At 47.6% G+C, this 13353-nt stretch overlaps 6 protein-coding genes across 6 annotated transcripts; 4 read left to right on the top strand and 2 right to left on the bottom strand.

The window, feature by feature from the left end:
- Window positions 1–4: 4 nt before the first annotated feature.
- Pmar_PMAR002147 (U3 small nucleolar ribonucleoprotein imp4, putative) lies at window positions 5–596 on the top strand (the record flags this gene model as incomplete). The annotated part of the gene is made up of 3 exons (XM_002781857.1): window positions 5–96; window positions 218–333; window positions 529–596. 3 exons carry the CDS (start codon window positions 5–7, stop codon window positions 594–596), a joined length of 276 nt encoding a protein of 91 aa, XP_002781903.1.
- Window positions 597–694: 98 nt separating this feature from the next.
- Window positions 695–1428, top strand: Pmar_PMAR002146 (hypothetical protein; the record flags this gene model as incomplete). The annotated part of the gene is made up of 3 exons (XM_002781856.1): window positions 695–760; window positions 973–1046; window positions 1227–1428. The coding sequence occupies 3 exons, from the start codon at window positions 695–697 to the stop codon at window positions 1426–1428; spliced, it is 342 nt and encodes a 113-aa protein (XP_002781902.1).
- A 929-nt stretch (window positions 1429–2357) lies between these two features.
- On the top strand, window positions 2358–4125 carry Pmar_PMAR002145 (Inner membrane transporter, putative; the record flags this gene model as incomplete). Its single annotated transcript, XM_002781855.1, has 1 exon — window positions 2358–4125. The coding sequence occupies one exon, from the start codon at window positions 2358–2360 to the stop codon at window positions 3879–3881; it is 1524 nt and encodes a 507-aa protein (XP_002781901.1). The 3' UTR covers window positions 3882–4125.
- A 3276-nt stretch (window positions 4126–7401) lies between these two features.
- Pmar_PMAR002144 (hypothetical protein) lies at window positions 7402–8352 on the bottom strand (the record flags this gene model as incomplete). Its single annotated transcript, XM_002781854.1, has 7 exons — window positions 7402–7488; window positions 7535–7615; window positions 7669–7736; window positions 7785–7884; window positions 7931–8022; window positions 8075–8171; window positions 8221–8352. The coding sequence occupies 7 exons, from the start codon at window positions 8350–8352 to the stop codon at window positions 7402–7404; spliced, it is 657 nt and encodes a 218-aa protein (XP_002781900.1).
- A 116-nt stretch (window positions 8353–8468) lies between these two features.
- Pmar_PMAR002143 (hypothetical protein) lies at window positions 8469–10000 on the bottom strand (the record flags this gene model as incomplete). The annotated part of the gene is made up of 4 exons (XM_002781853.1): window positions 8469–8531; window positions 8800–8913; window positions 9316–9395; window positions 9889–10000. 4 exons carry the CDS (start codon window positions 9998–10000, stop codon window positions 8469–8471), a joined length of 369 nt encoding a protein of 122 aa, XP_002781899.1.
- A 686-nt stretch (window positions 10001–10686) lies between these two features.
- On the top strand, window positions 10687–11865 carry Pmar_PMAR002142 (hypothetical protein). Its single transcript, XM_002781852.1, has one exon. The coding sequence runs from the start codon at window positions 10981–10983 to the stop codon at window positions 11374–11376; it is 396 nt and encodes a 131-aa protein (XP_002781898.1). The 5' UTR covers window positions 10687–10980; the 3' UTR covers window positions 11377–11865.
- The last annotated feature ends 1488 nt before the right edge of the window (window positions 11866–13353 follow it).

The following is a 13353-nucleotide window of genomic DNA, read 5'->3' as shown; positions in this document are numbered from 1 at the left end:
CGAGATGAGCAGTGATGATCAGTGCGATCCAGCTGACTTAAGGTCGGAGAGTCGTGCTTCCACAACCAACGGGACTTTGTATCTCCGCCATTACCGGTAGTATTGGTTTATTTGTGGCGCGCGGTCAGCGGATGGGTACCATTTTCCTAGGGGCACTACAGTATCTTTATTCATGCATACCTATGTGGCTATGATGATGATGAGGATGGTCTCTTAGGTACGTCTTTCGGGATCTAGAGAATACTGATAAGGATGATAGATGCGCCCTACAGGAGATAGGTCCTCGGTTTACTCTCAAGCTGAGGTCTCTACAGCTCGGCCTTTTCGCCAAACGTAATAGGACGCTATTGGATAGTCGTGAGCATAGTATGCATTAGTGTATGCGGCAAAATGGCATGATACTCTGTCCGCATACTCGAAATGGTTCAGTTTGTTTTGGTACCAACTAGACAAACATAGTTTTTTGGTGGGGATGTTCCCCTGGTGCAGCGGTGTCGTGATATGTTTTTCATTGTGCGTTGCTGGTAGGTACTGGAGAGTATGAGTATGTGTGGAGGCCTGACTCCCAAGTTAGTAGGAAGGTCTTCGCTCTGTAGTATCTCGAATCACATTACCAACGTCTCTTCTGCGCTTTCGAAGGTGCCGTGTTATTAGTATTAGATGATAGTACCGATTTGTCCTGGGAAACTTCTGTATGAGGAACAACAGAGCTGGATGGGCTTCCGTGGGAAAGCCTCTCGGGAGGGATCTAGCTGATCACGTAAACCCCACTCTCGAAGAATCCGAGATCTGAATTTCGTGGGGAGGAGGCTCAGATGATTTCTGATTGTTGTTGTTGTTGTTCAGTTTAGTTGTGACGGCCAAATCCTCTGCGACGGGGTTCCTGTGGGCAGTTGGAATTCTCATCCGAGTTCGTTACGGCAGCGTTGAGAGTATCCGATGGTGCGGTATTGGCTGTAGGATGTATGACAGGTGTCACTGATCACACCAAGCATATTCTTTCCGATGAAGCTGTCCGGGTATGAAGTAGGAGCTCCATGGATTGGGTAGGGTATGTGCGCTCGTGACGCTTGTGGTTCTCATCGGGGTCGTAATGAGTTTATCTCCACTATATAGGCTTGTTGTGGAGCTCATACTGAATCATGTGGACACTAAATTCGAATTGAGATGAATCAGGAAGGCGTTTAAACTGGCGAAGCTGATACAGTGGTAAGTACGCTATGCAGGAGCTTATGGGGTGGAATGAGGACGACTAAGTCGTATATCCCATTCGAGGTAATCTCACTTACACCAGTGTACCAGTTCGTATTTACTCACAAGTACTACGTGAAGGCTAATACGGAGGCCTTCCGGAGTAGTGGAGCTGAACAGATCAATAAGCCTTATGGTTTGTCAGCCGTCTTCGGTAGAGTCGCTGAGGAGGGCTAAGGCTTGCAGCCTTATGAAATGAGTGGATACGCGAGGAGGTTAGCATGGAGAATGTGGGATGACTTCACGTAAGGCGTAGCGGCGTAAGTCGTCATTCAACACGCCCACAAACTCACGCACACATATACCTGCTCCTGAGAGGGACCTCACCTGCGATTCGTCCCTTCAGGCATCAGTGGCATCAACTGTCAGCGCTAATCAATGATCAGAACTATAACTATGATCACTTATGGACGATCGCTCGTGAGCAGTGGTCTGTGGCCTTATTGTGCGGGCCAGCCTCATTCTGTCTCTTCCAGTGCTCAGTGTACTTGCGTGCAACAATCATGGACGCATTTTATGTTTCGACCCTCGACACTAACTCTGGTGATTTGAGGACTACCAGTCGTAACTTACAACTGGCTAGGGCGATAGCGTATGATGCGACATACAACGTATGTCATACGTATTCGCAACGTTCATATTTCCAATCTTACCTCGTTAAAATGATTATGCGCTGTGCCCTCCACGTTTTTCGGCTAGCGCGGCGTAGGTGGGAAATATTGACCTTCGTGTGTGTGGAGATCTCTAAACGCAGATCGCGGATTCTTGCTTCCTCCTGTTGACTCAGCAATGTTGGGGGTGTTTGTGTTCGTTGTTGCTGTATTATGCTGAGCCTCCCTTCTCCAAGCGTCACTTGCCGAGGTCGGCGTATGCTAGCATGTATCCTGCTAGCGTATGTATAGGTAGCGTATATCATTGTTTCGAGTACGGGTGACCCGCTTGGGAGAGGAAGTTATTGTGTGATAATGATCAGGAGACTTCCTCTTGGTGGGACTGCCGCGATCGACCGGAAATGAGTCTGAACTAGTACACAGAGTCGAGCACTATGGTGGCTAGTATTTGTCTAACTGTATTGTCTCATAGGTTTATTTCCTACGGGTTTCAGCATGCCATCCGAGAAACCTTACTCGTGGACTGATCGTACCGGCAACACTTATCACTACTTCGAGAATCCTATATGGGTCGCTTGCATATTCATACTAATGCAAGAATTCTGTGAGAGATTGGCGTTTTATGGCCTTACTCCCAACCTGCAGCTCTTCCTCAAGGAGTATCTTAACTATCCGGATACGCAAGCCGACTCGTACATCTCTACCTTCAATGCTGTGCTGTATGTAACGCCACTTCTGGGAGGTATTCTGGCTGACACTTTTACAGGAGTCTACTTCACTATTCTTGGCTTCTCGCTCCTCTATATGCTGGGCCTAATTATTCTCACCCTCTCATCAGTTCGGTCAATCAGCGAGCCTTGGATGATACATCTCTCACTGTTGGGGCTCATCACGGTCGGCGCTGGTGGTATCAAAAGCTGCGTTAATGTTATGGGTGCGCAGCAAATGCACCCGGAGGAACACAAAGAGTTGATTACGCGATTTTTCACTTATTTCTATGCTTCTATTAATTTGGGTGCCATTATTGGAGGAATCGTCACACCAATTTTGCTGCAGCAAGTTAATTTCACGGCTAGCTTTGCCTTCCCATTAGCCTTCTTTGTGGTGGCTACTATAGTATTCGTTCTGGGCGATTTCATGAATCGCTATGTTAAGGCTAAGCCGCAAGGATCTGCTGTGTTAGAGGTATGTAAGGTAACGGCATTTTCCATTGCTCGGTGCTCTGTAAACAAGAACAAGGAAAGCCAGGGAGGAAAATTTAAAGATGATTTTATTGAGGACACGAAAGTATTCTTTTATTTACTACCATTATTTGCTCTAATTATCCCTTTCAACATGGCATACAATAACATGACTACTGCATTCCTCACTCAAGGATTTAAGATGGACCGTAACACTTTCGGTTGGGATATGCCAGCGGCTCTGATGCAGAACGTGGATCCTATAGCAGTCGTAGTGGTCTCTGTTTTGGTGGACAGAGTGCTCTATCCCTGGCTGCGTAGACATGGTAAGATGCCACCAGTGTTGGGGCGATTCTGTATTGGTTCACTACTGGGTGGGTTGGCTCTGGTTTCTGCTCTAATTGTGGAGTATGTTGTCATGGCTGAGCCTTTATTCACCGTCTCTATCTGGTGGCAGATCCCTCAGTTCTCCCTGATAGCTGCTGGTGAAATTTTCCTCATCTCGACGAGCTATGAAGTTGCCTTCACGCACGCCCCGCCAGAGCTCAAGGCCGTTGCCTCAGCTGTTAACCTATGTTTCATGGCAATTGCTAACAGTCTATCGGCAGTACTCTTCCAAGTCGCCTCTCCGTGGCTTCCCAACTTCGATCTCGACCATCCTCATGAGTCAGTTGTCGGCGCCCATTATGACTATTACTACTACGTGCTCATAGGCTTATGCATTGTGGGTGCTGTCTGTTGTTTGCTTATGTTACCCTACTATCGTCGTGTTTACGCTGCTGTTATTGCTCGACAAAAACCAGATTCACAACTAATTGCAGATGACAGCAAGCAGTGATGCACTTGAGTCCCAGCGATGAAATAAAAACATAACAACTTGATAACTTGAAATAACGAGTCTTGAAAATAATCGTCTTCCATGCATTCCTCTCGAGCTGCGAAAGTCAATAGGAACTGACGTTTACATTTAGTTCGTGACTGAATGGCTAATTCTTTTATGCTCAAGCATTCTTGTTATCATCATTTCTGTCGTTGTCTTCGTTGCTGTCGTTATCGTCGTTGTTATCATCATCGCTGCAATATTGTTTGCGGGATTTAATATCAGAATATTGATCTATTGTGGGTTGAGTTATATAGGAGCCCAGTACAATGACGATGTCCCAATGAATTGGGATCAGGGAGTACTCTCGTTGGTCCAGCCGAAACCACGCGAAGTAAATCCAGGCATCGTACATTTCCAGTTACTTCATAACGATCATGCATTTGCTGTCTAAACATTTGCCTCGCACTAGTTCTTCGAGCTCGTTAACGTTTTGCCAGAATTCTCCTGTGGTGTGTCCCCTGTTAAATGCTACCACCGAAAACGCGGTCTTCACCGGGTTTGTCGCTGCGCTATGTGATAGCCATGATGCTTCTACACTATAGTTGTTCACTACTAGTGGCTTGGGTCAACAAACTAGCGTTTCTCGAAGGCTTCAAATGGACTACTCTACTCACAGTCGTCAGCAACTTGTTCATTTTCTTCACGTTTGAGTTCGCATCTCGGAAAGGAATCATTCGAGGAGAGTCACTCCCTTTCCATAAAGCCCTACCAGTTTCGCTGGCTTTCTGTGGTTTTGTGGTATTCAACAGTCTCTCCTTGGGCAGCAACGATTCTGGCGTTTACGAGATGAGCAAGGTCTTGGTCACGCCGGCCATCTTGATAATGCACAGCCTCCTCTATACCATCGCTATACCCTCTGGTCAAGGCATTGCTCTCTTCTCAATGGTCATCGGCATGACGCTAGCTACAGTCTCTAGCTTCAACTTCAACGCGTTCGGCACTCTCTGGGGTTTGCTTACTATCATTTGTGCATCTCTGTATCAAGTGTTGATTTATGTAACGTTGAGGCAATCGGACTGCAGACCACTACAGCTCCTACACTCCCAATCTCTAATTTCCGCGATACTGCTATTTATGATCATGCCCTTAGTCGAAGATGTCTCTCAACTTTTGGCTTACACTCCGTCATTTCCTGCCATTTTGCTCGTGGCCTTTTCTTGTGTTCTCAGTCTTGTTATCAGCGCAACTATTTACATCATAATCTCCGAGGCGTCACCCATTTCCTACAATGTACTATGCAATGGTGAAATCTGCTTGGTTCTCTCTGCTGGCTATCTATTCTTCGGCGACCCCTTGACAATCAAGTGTCTAGTTGGTGTTGTCGTTGCCGACCTCTCGATCGTTTGGTTTGGCTATTCAAAACTGAGAGGAGTTGATGCATTCCCATCCGGGCAGCTTTCGAGAAGTCAATACTCTGTCATAATTGCTCCGTAGTTGTTCTGGAAGGTGTGTTGCGTATTTCAAAACAGACTGACGTTTTTCGAGCAGATGGCTACATGATTTATGGAACCGTGAAGTTTGCCTGCGATCGGCCTAGTGTCAGTCTGACGCAGGCGAATTCTGACGATGTCAGCTGACATCGATACGGACACCATTAGGTGCAATCTCGAAAGTGGGGTAAGAGGGACCTGTAAAACGGGATTTCAGTACACAACCAACAGGAGGCGCACTGAGGCTTCCCTTAAATTCTTTGAGTATCCGGAGCTCTCTAAGTATGAGAATCTACCCCGAACTTGACTAGGAAGAGTCGGGGGACTCCCACGTGGACAGCACCCGACCGTGCTATACACTAAGGTCGATAATTCGGAGCAGCAGGAGTGTTGAATTGAGTGTAGCGGAATTATCTAGAATCAATTTCCAGACTCTCGGCCGTCATGATGAGGCTGATTCGGAATACCGCCGTAATGTCCTACAAAAAGCATTCGAGAGGACGCTCGTCGTTCCATATTATAATCTTACGACTACCCAAGCGTATTCTTCATCCCTTACGTTCACCCGCGTCCTCAATTTAGATGAATGCGTTCCCTTCCATCGAGTGTCGAATGTTTTGATAACCTTTGCAGTAAAAGCCGAGAATAAGTCCTTGTCAAGTAGACAGTAACCAACTTCTCTCGGGAGACGGAGCTCCGTCACTTCTGGCAGCTCCTCAACGCTTTCCATAACCTTCTTGTCGACTATTATATAGACGGTCCTGTAAGGATGGAATCTGAATCAATAGAGATCCCTACGCTGTAGTGCGCCTCGGTGCCACTACTTCACCAGTCCTTACTTGGGCGAAGAAACAGCTGTACATAATGAGTCGGTTTCTGCTGTCCAATATCGATCTGAGCTTGGCCCTTTTTCTCAGCAACATTTTTGTCCGCAGTTCAGCGGATGTAGGTCACCATCACAAAATCGCCATTAGGCAACTCCCCCTTTGCTCGTACACGACGACGGCATGTGCCTGTGGTGTGATTGCTCAACACGATGGTTGTCCGAGTCTACTACTAACCATAAATCCTGTTCCTTCTTACATTAGTTGTGATTCATCCGAAGGCCAAGCAAAGTTGTGTTAGCGAGAGATCAGCCCTGACCTCCTTTTCGAGGAAGCCCCCAAACTCACTGTGCGCAATGAACTCATTATCTGCCGTCAGAACCTTAGAGTCGTCATCAATAGAGGCAAGAGTCCCTTCAAGAATGCAGAAGACCATTAGTACGATGGTGTCGATAGTACGTCGTGTGGATAGCACCATCATATTCCATGGATTGCTAAGACTCAATAGTGCCATCGAGCTCAGTGTGAGAGACAGCGGTTATGGTACGTCGGATTACTTTAATGACGAGCACTGAGTGTGCTGGCTAGGGTGGAATCAGTACGTTCGAGATTTGGCGGCGAGCGAGCGCACGTTGTTCTGTTGCGTACTGCACCGCGCGCGTTGTTGACCTATACCCTGTTCATGCTCGGATTGCCTAGAATGACTTGTAGAACGCGAGAGACGATGACAAAGGACCGCGCACTACTGCAAAATACGACGTGTGACCAGCGTCAAGTCTCATGCCTCAACTGATCTGCAGTCTCCTGTACGTCGATTAGAGAATAGCAGTTCCTGCTGTCAGGGCCAACGTCTCCAACTGAAACGCATTGCCATTGAACAGTATAGCCAACAAGTTGTGTCAACATAAGAAGACAATGAGGAGTTGCCCTTTGAGAAAGGAGACCCATAGCTGACTCTGAAGCTCCTATGTATCGAGTTTCCGCTCTTCTTCCAACACCATCTGATCGATGCTGATCCCTATTATACGGCGTCGGTGACCAAATGATGAAAGTATCAGTTATGGATAACGCGGCATAGGGCTGATACGTTGTGAGAATGTGGGAGCACCCATAGCTAGCACTACTCCGTACCTTTTATGAGGGAGGAAGGAGTTGCCACGAGTTCTACTACCAGCCCGTCACTAAAACTCAACATGGCACAAACAGGAGGTAATCGTCTCATCAAGAATCAGCCGTAGTGCCTTCTGAATTCGATGGAGACGACACATCTTCTACCTTCATTTGCAAGAACTTGTCCACAAAGTTGATCTGAGACCAAACGCCACCTCTATCACCCCAACACCAGCTTGGTTACCTCTAAGTTCAATGCTCGGCACTTGTCCATCAAAGCCTTATGCCGCGCATCTAGAGCGACAAGCAGCTCGGTGATGCTCATCTGAGGAGATGAGGTTCATACCATCCAGATCAATGTCGAGTTTCCGCACTTACATGGGCTCTACATAGCTTCTCGAGTTGCTCAGCATTCATGCCCTCAACAATTTGCTCTGGTGTTGACCCTGAGTATTGCACAGTGCAGTCAGACATGACCGTCCCTTAGGACTCACCGCTCCTCACGAAAGTCTCCAGCGCCGTCATCAGAGAGTCCATATCACTATCGGCCTTCCGTAGCTCAGCCACAGGAGGCACTCCTGCCATTGAACCGTCCTGAGTACATACAGATGAGGCAATCTCTCCAATACCCGCAGCTCACTGAGAGAACCAGATCTATCGCCGATTCGAGAGCGCACGAGTCCGACACCAACGCAGCTGATGGAGCACATTTTCTGAGTGCGTTCATCGTATCTAGGACCGAGTAAGAATGGGTATGATGATGATAGTGGGAGTAAGCGGCTACGTATCGCTGCCTCAATGAGAGGGGTTTCCTCTCCGAAAGCTTGGGAGTCTCTCCACCAGCATATAGACAGGTAGATGTTCTGTGCTACATCGGGTGTCTGATACATCAGAAGGTCCCAGGATCGACGCTCACAGAGGGCATATTACCCTTGCATTATGATACACTCCTACTATACAATCCTCTAATATGTCGACTAGGCACTCCTTGAGTGAAGGGACTTTGTTCTGTGGTAATAGAGTGGCACCGGACGTACCTACTTCAGAGCTCATTAGAGCCATATGACGGAGTCATAGTCAACTTCACGCGAGGACGGTACATAGTAAAACAGTCGCCGGTTCTACCTTGTGGTTGTACGACATCTCCAATAGCAGCAGCGGGATGCTCATAGAGTGCCTTAATCAACTTCAGACAGCCTAGGGAGTTGCTTTCGTAGCCGCTTATTGTACTCCGACAATACCTGATCATCGATGGAGCTTCTACATCGCGGCAATAGCGAGAAACATTAGTCTAGTCTACTTATCAAACTCGAAATGGATTTTCTTCCATAAAAAATAGTTTTGCAAACTACTTGATATTCAGCTAGTCGAACAAGTGTACAAATTATAACAGCCAGCCTTCACTATAGAAGGAGCCTAGGCCTCGCTGAAGTCCATTCCCGTCCCCACAGTGGACAGCGACTGTGTCAATGCTACACACGAATCCAGACACATCCTTGACCGTAGTACTCTCGTATCATATATGATATCGGCGCCATCAGAGAAGCAGGCAGCGTAAGTATTCCCTCCAGCAGACACTCTAGCACAAGAGAGATTACCACAAAGCACGACCTTCGGCAATACCTATCATCGTGGAGTCATCCTCTAGACGCGCCATCTCTAATCGTACACACTCGATGACGTCGAAATCGGACATCCCACAAGTGTGATTAAATCAATCTGACGGATCGTATCTGCTCAATACGCAGTTCCGGCTGTGTTCGAAGGTGATTATCGGAGCACAGCTGAGAGCTCTATCAGAATGAGGCTCCCTGTCGTTTACTCCTCCGATCAGCCATCACTTACTAGTCAACGCAACATCAACACTACTGTGATGAGAAACAAGATCATATGATCGGTACTTAGTCATGTGTCGGTTATTCACTAACCACAGTCGTAAATTACGATTATGGTTACTCGGAGCATCCGAATAGACGAAGACCCATACTGCATGAGTTGATTCCCACCTCCGGAAGTCCTACCTACATGCTCGGGCTGAACTTTTAAGCAGCGTTCACGGATGACTTCTCGTAATCGCCACTGGAGAGCCATACTGTATCCGGAAGCTGCAGAAATGAGCTCAGCAGGCGCTGCTGAAACATCCTAGTACAGTTCCGCCAGATAAAATTGTTCAGTGCTAATCTGGACTATTTAGAGTGTGAATATCTGTTCGAGGCTGGGCTAATTATACCAGGAGTTTGTAGAGCTGACGAAAACTCCGAGAGACAGCTCCTACTTCGACGAAAACAGCGTTTCAGACTACTTTCAGCCGCGTGTTGATTTACTCCCATTACAAATCTCTTAAACAAGTCATGTTCTAATGACTTTAGCCTCGCTCAGATATTCACACTTTAAATGATGCAGATCAGCCCTGGACAGTTTTACTCAACTATATATGCCTATGAATTAGTCTAGCGGGAAACAACTCATTAGACGAACTCCGACGAATACACACATAGATGATAACCAACGTCGTACTACGTCCACGTGCGTTATGTCATTTATAGCCGACTGACAATGAAGCTCTAAGCCCAGTTGTATTCCATAGTATTATACTACGTTCCGCCTTGGATACAGGGCAGACAGCGGAACATACTTCATCCTCATCAGATATGGGGACACACTTCAACGGTGCTGCCATCCACTCTTCCTCGTGAGACTTGGAGACCATGGAAACGTGAGGAGTTCTCACTGAGGACAGTAACATGCGGCGCAGAATGCGACAGATGGCATCCATCCTTGTCTACGCGCCTCACGTATTTTGGTAGAAGTGCGGAACATATGTAATTTGCGCAGCTAACATCGTAGATCACGCGTTAACGTTCATCTTAACCAGCGAGAATTTCCTATCCGATGTGTGAGGGTGTTCGAGTCGTGTAACACAACAAGAAGAAATAAATCACAATGGCATGATACAATTTGCATTAGCCTCCACGACAATATGATAGAACATCTAACCACGTCTTCAGTTAGTGAAGCAACACCGTGCGCATCATCCAGACTCGGCCCTTCATGCATGAATAACATCAGACTGAGAACTACGCCACTATCGACTCGATAATGGCAAAGGAGCATCGATGCCTATAACACACGGCTAAGTTGACCACGACCCGGCCCCCATAGGCAGTCGGAGGAGGCGAGGGAGTCTGGGCTAACTAATAGACCACAAAGGATGTCTCCTCTTTGGGGAGTCCTCTACCAAAAGCAGCGTGGTGTATGGTCGATAATGTAGGGATCGCGCCCTACGCGCTCGCCCTTGTAATCGTTATCGTCTGATCACTTATATTCGCTCGCCATCGATCGCGCTATGCACGTATGCGCACTGTGTGATCATGAACTAAGGATAAGTAGAGTTACAACTCCTTTTTGATCCTTCTCACTCGGCTGCCCTTCCACGAAGGTCTGCCCTTGTTGTGAAGTTCGACTACGCTATCCACTGAAGTCTGGCTACTAGTTGTGTTGCCCAGTAACAGGCACAACAATAATATGGTAAATCGTCGGAGCTATCAGGAACAGAAGCGGTATTTTTTACACATCGATAATCGTTCGACAGTCCAACTCCGAATAGTATCGTGACTTCGAGAATTGTGAACATGTTCTCAATCTCGTAGTTTGTATTCCTTTGCGGTTATTCGTGCGCGCCTTGCGCCGATGCATTGCGGTAAAATGCCAACAACGGCAAACGCCCTCGGCCTCACCCCTCTTCGAGGCGACTGTGATCCCCTGCCGATCTTTGAAGACCAAGACCCTTCTTTGTTGGAAGGTCAACGACGGCATCTCAACGAAATGTCTGCCAATCTGATTCAGAATATGAGTCTCGAGAAGGCATCCGCCGCTGACATTCGTCGGGCCCGTAATTTGACACTTCTCAGTGAGCTTTATGAGGAGGCTGCTGTCGCCTACGATGATGGTGACAAAAAGAAGTTACTCGATTTGATTGCTACTGCTGAAGATCTAGTCGGCAGCGGTTCCCTGTATGACCGACAGCCAAGCGATGATATTGTTACTGTGGATTCAATGAGGGTCCTTCCTGAGGCGGATCACTGAGGATGACGCTACGTTATACACAGCTCTCGACGTACACATCCTAGCTGCATGCTTTCTTGGGCTCTCTCATTCCTCCTGTTCTTCTGATACTGTATCCTCTATTGTCGCGAACTCTGAGAAGCTCGCAATAGTCTGGTTAATGCAGCAATGCTGGCCAGAGTAAATTATCTCCTTCCTTCTCTTTCTCTCTCCCTTGGTTGCCCATTACTACGAATCGCGGTGGCGACGCATCGCCTTAGTAGCCGTTTCCAATAGTAGCTATTGTTGTCCTTCCTCTGTAAGGGCTCGAGTATTCCAGCGAGTCATAATCATAAACCACTGGGAGCTTCGATAATCTGTTGGTGTGAAGTGACGACTGATCTGTGACGTACACGTGGTGAGTCGGTACTTCAATTTTTGTTGGTGAAGAAGTACTTCATGGATTCGTTATAAGATTGATCTAACCCCCGCGCCATTCAAGTAGCACAACGCTTGCGTTGTTTCATAGCTGATGGTCGCTGTTGCGTTCGAGTTGAGAGTGGTACGACTAGCAGAAGTTAGTGAACTTGCCGCATCTAGAGGTCTGCATCATATGCAGCAAAACTGAAGATATTTTCAATGGCCTGCTCGAACAGTATAGAAAAGTCCATGAGACCATGCCATTGACAATAAGTATGGAGAGTGGTGGTATCATGGACACACAATGAGGATCTATGCGGGTGCACGATGGATGCAAATTACCGTGAAGTGGCGTCTGATATGGCCATGAGAAAGTGATGTTATGTTTGGGAGGGTATCCTGCTGTTTAGATACCAAGCTTAGCTGTTAGTATAGATTGGATCAATCTGCATGAGAAGGGCGGCTATGCCACCACCACTCCAAGGTAATATGGCGTAGTACAATCAATCTCTACGAGAGGGGCGGCTATGCCACCACCACTCCAAGGTAATATGGCGTAGTACAATCAATCTCTACGAGAGGGGCGGCTATGCCACCACCACTCCAAGGTAATATGGCGTAGTACAATCAATCTCTACGAGAGGGGCGGCTATGCCACCACCACTCCAAGGTAATATGGCGTAGTACAATCAATCTCTACGAGAGGGGCGGCTATGCCACCACCACTCCAAGGTAATATGGCGTAGTACAATCAATCTCTACGAGAGGGGCGGCTATGCCACCACCACTCCAAGGTAATATGGCGTAGTACAATCAATCTCTACGAGAGGGGCGGCTATGCCACCACCACTCCAAGGTAATATGGCGTAGTACAATCAATCTCTACGAGAGGGGCGGCTATGCCACCACCACTCCAAGGTAATATGGCGTAGTACAATCAATCTCTACGAGAGGGGCGGCTATGCCACCACCACTCCAAGGTAATATGGCGTAGTACAATCAATCTCTACGAGAGGGGCGGCTATGCCACCACCACTCCAAGGTAATATGGCGTAGTACAATCAATCTCTACGAGAGGGGCGGCTATGCCACCACCACTCCAAGGTAATATGGCGTAGTACAATCAATCTCTACGAGAGGGGCGGCTATGCCACCACCACTCCAAGGTAATATGGCGTAGTACAATCAATCTCTACGAGAGGGGCGGCTATGCCACCACCACTCCAAGGTAATATGGCGTAGTACAATCAATCTCTACGAGAGGGGCGGCTATGCCACCACCACTCCAAGGTAATATGGCGTAGTACAATCAATCTCTACGAGAGGGGCGGCTATGCCACCACCACTCCAAGGTAATATGGCGTAGTACAATCAATCTCTACGAGAGGGGCGGCTATGCCACCACCACTCCGGCGGCTATGCCACCACCACTCCAAGGTAATATGGCGTAGTACAATCAATCTCTACGAGAGGGGCGGCTATGCCACCACCACTCCAAGGTAATATGGCGTAGTACAATCAATCTCTACGAGAGGGGCGGCTATGCCACCACCACTCCAAGGTAATATGGCGTAGTACAATCAATCTCTACGAGAGGGG

This window comes from Perkinsus marinus, assembly GCF_000006405.1.
Source record: "Perkinsus marinus ATCC 50983 genomic scaffold scf_1104296941224, whole genome shotgun sequence".
NCBI lineage: Eukaryota > Perkinsozoa > Perkinsida > Perkinsidae > Perkinsus > Perkinsus marinus.
Note: the sequence above shows the minus strand (reverse complement) of the source record. Positions and strands in the feature narration are given on the sequence as shown.